The sequence below is a fragment of the Limulus polyphemus genome, unplaced genomic scaffold, assembly GCF_000517525.1.
Source record: "Limulus polyphemus unplaced genomic scaffold, Limulus_polyphemus-2.1.2 Scaffold1233, whole genome shotgun sequence".
NCBI lineage: Eukaryota > Metazoa > Arthropoda > Merostomata > Xiphosura > Limulidae > Limulus > Limulus polyphemus.
Window position 1 is genome coordinate 133,968 of NW_013666843.1, and position 3,021 is coordinate 136,988.

General features: G+C 28.6%; 1 protein-coding gene across 3 annotated transcripts in view; it reads right to left on the reverse strand.

Moving 5' to 3' along the window:
• Nucleotides 1–3,021, reverse strand: part of LOC106462732 (acetoacetyl-CoA synthetase-like) — a 30,837-nt gene that overhangs the window by 3,230 nt on the left and 24,586 nt on the right. For all 3 annotated transcript variants that reach the window (XM_013922678.2, XM_022390050.1, XM_022390051.1), the window contains 3 exons: nt 2,465–2,578; nt 1,526–1,651; nt 777–846 (listed from right to left, as the gene is read on the reverse strand). In XM_013922678.2, coding sequence (XP_013778132.1) covers nt 777–846; nt 1,526–1,651; nt 2,465–2,578 — 310 coding nt within the window. The remainder of the gene's footprint in view (nt 1–776; nt 847–1,525; nt 1,652–2,464; nt 2,579–3,021) is intronic.

Genomic DNA, 3,021 nt, shown 5'->3' on the forward strand with positions numbered 1-3,021 from the left:
AGCTGTTCACCAGTCTTGTTATTTAAAAAAAAATCTCTCTAAATTACTTACCCTTAAAATAAAATTTGATTTAATATTCTTAGTTTAAGAGTTAAATTTCTTGTAAGTTTATAGAAAAACAAATTAAGCTACTTTCATACAATTTTTAAGGATTTTGTAAACGTTGTAAAATCTAAAATGTTTCTGCAGATTCAGTTGTAACAGAATGTAAATATTAAACCTGATTCTTTCATAACATACTGATTTACTTAAACTAAAACATTTGTAGGGTTTAGATGCATTGTGGTCCGGATAAAACAAGAGTGGAATTACAATACAATAATCTTGAAAACATTATTATTCATGCTGAATAAGGGGAAGAAGTTTCTTAATAACAAAAACATTTTTATTAATTTTGTATAAAGAAAAAGTAACAAAGTTTGAAAAATTATTTAAAAAACATCTAATACAAAATAAATGGATAATCTAAATAACTAAACCTGGAAATAACAATGGGTCTGTTTATAATTTATATATGTACCAAATTGCTTATGGATCACACATACAATAAATGTAAACAAAAATAACATAAATATTGCAATTAATTCCATTAATTACTGATGGGTCTCTTATATATCTTGCATAGAAGATGAGATTTCACTCAAACGTTTGGGTTAATTCTTTACAGTGTGTTGTAAGAGGCAAAAGTATTAAATTATTCTATGTGGTGCAATAACTTAACATATATATATACTGAATGTCAAGAATGCAAGACTTTTCCACAGGCTAATACTTACCTCCGTCCCAGCATTAAAATCCCTTTGGTTTCAGGATTTATTAAACAGAAGTCACCATGACACCAAACCCCTATTTAGATAACATGTAAAAGTATATATATATACTTATATACATTGCTCAACAACTCATATAATAAAACGCAACAGAACCCATTTCATGACTTTAATCTATTGTTTAGGTATATTTAAATAAACCTGATTAAAAATTTTACAATGCTATCAAACAAAATCTACAATCAGACAACTTTATTAATCCATTGTTACATCACAAATAATCAAACATTAAAAAAAAGAAAGAAGAAACCCTTGTGTTTTTGACAGGCCTACAAACTGAGAGTGCTAGGGCTTTAAATATATCTTTTATATCCGATTAATCAAACTTTTGACCTTACCTGTTTTACTATCATGAATAAATAAACACATTATGTCTATTTCTAACACACAAACCATTAATGACATAATTAATTGGTCAAATGATCCCAATGTATTTTTGCCATAATGTTTTTATGGTTAGTAAATGTGATAAAGCAATTTAATGCAAAACAGAATATTACTACTTAACACTGATATTTCTGAGGTTATGATGCTATCAAGTATCAATATTGGTTTAGTTACTGCACATTTATTTGACCAACTGATTTGATAGTACAAATGCATCACAGCATCAAAATTATTAGCCTTGACTCCAAAAACAAACGCAAATAACTACAAAACTAGAAATTTGAAATTAAAAATGAAAGTGACATCACCTGAAAATTTTCTAAAATATGCTTGTTGGTATCTTTTCCCTTCTGGATCATTCCAAAAGTGGGTGGGCATAGATGGGAATGGTTTAGTACATATCAACTCTCCTTTTTCTCCTGTGACAGCTTTACCTTTGTGGAAAGCAATACATATTTTTAGCTGACATTGCCTATTTTTAAAACTCTTGATTACTTGTCTGTTTTAACAGTTTTTATAAGATTTCTTTCTTCTTACACATTTCTGATGAAGACATTTTCATAAGATAATTATCACATAAAGAACCTGATAGTAACTGATTAATGTATGACATTTATTGTCCCTAATACAGATAGAATATGACACATTTTTAAAAAAAAATTAATTAATGTACAACGTTTATTGTCCCCAATACAGTTAGAACATGACACATTTTAAAAAGAGTTCACATAAAGAACCTGATAGTAATTAATTAATATACAACATTTATTGTCCCTAATAGTTAGAACATGACACATATTTAAAAAAAATTCACCTAACAGTAATTAATTACTGTACAACATTTACTGTCCCCAATACAGTTAGAACATGACACATTTAAAAAAAAAAATTCACCTAACATTAATCAATTACTGTACAACATTTATTGTCCCTAATACAGTTAGAACATGACACATTTTAAAAAGTCTGATGGACATATTACAGATAAGAGCAAAACTAGGCTACAAAATGACATTTTAAACATACAAACATTTTTAGTTACAGGTCACTCTAAAGACCATTTTGGTGAACTATCCTAAGTTCATTATCCAATTCACAAGGGAAAAAAAATATCTACGTTCCTTTGTTACTCACAGCCTGACTAACATTTCTTTTTGAATAACAGTGAAATACCTGCATTAGAAGTTATACTTTAGTACTTGCCGAGTTGGTGGATTGAAAACCTAGACTCTAATAAGCCACTTTACCTTCCGAGTTCCAACATTCAAAAGCTATCCCTAAGTGTTGAGATTGAATCTCTCCTCTGTGGACTGGTAATGTAGGATTTTGTCCAGCAAAACAAGCAACGATATCTGAACCACCTGAAAACCAGAACGATATTAAACTTGACTTGTAATAATCTTAACAAGCTATAGAGGAGTGAATGAGGTGGTCGAGGAATCAACCAAACTACTATATAATTTAACCAAAACTACTACTTAATAGACCTTTATAATTTTCCTTATTTTGAGGACAATGTAGTTGAATCTCTTTGCTGTACTTTCATTTAAAGGATTAAATGAGTATTCTTTTCTGAGATAAAAGAGTAACATGTTTAAAAGTTTACATTACAGAAATATTATTTTTGCAAACTTAGTTTAATCAATGAAAATACATTTCCTTCATTATGTAACTGAATTAGCAAGTTCTCCCACAAGAAAACACTGCTTAAATTTATGCATGTTTATTTATATATATATATATACACACACACACACACACACACACACATACATACATACATACACACTGCTTTTAATCAATT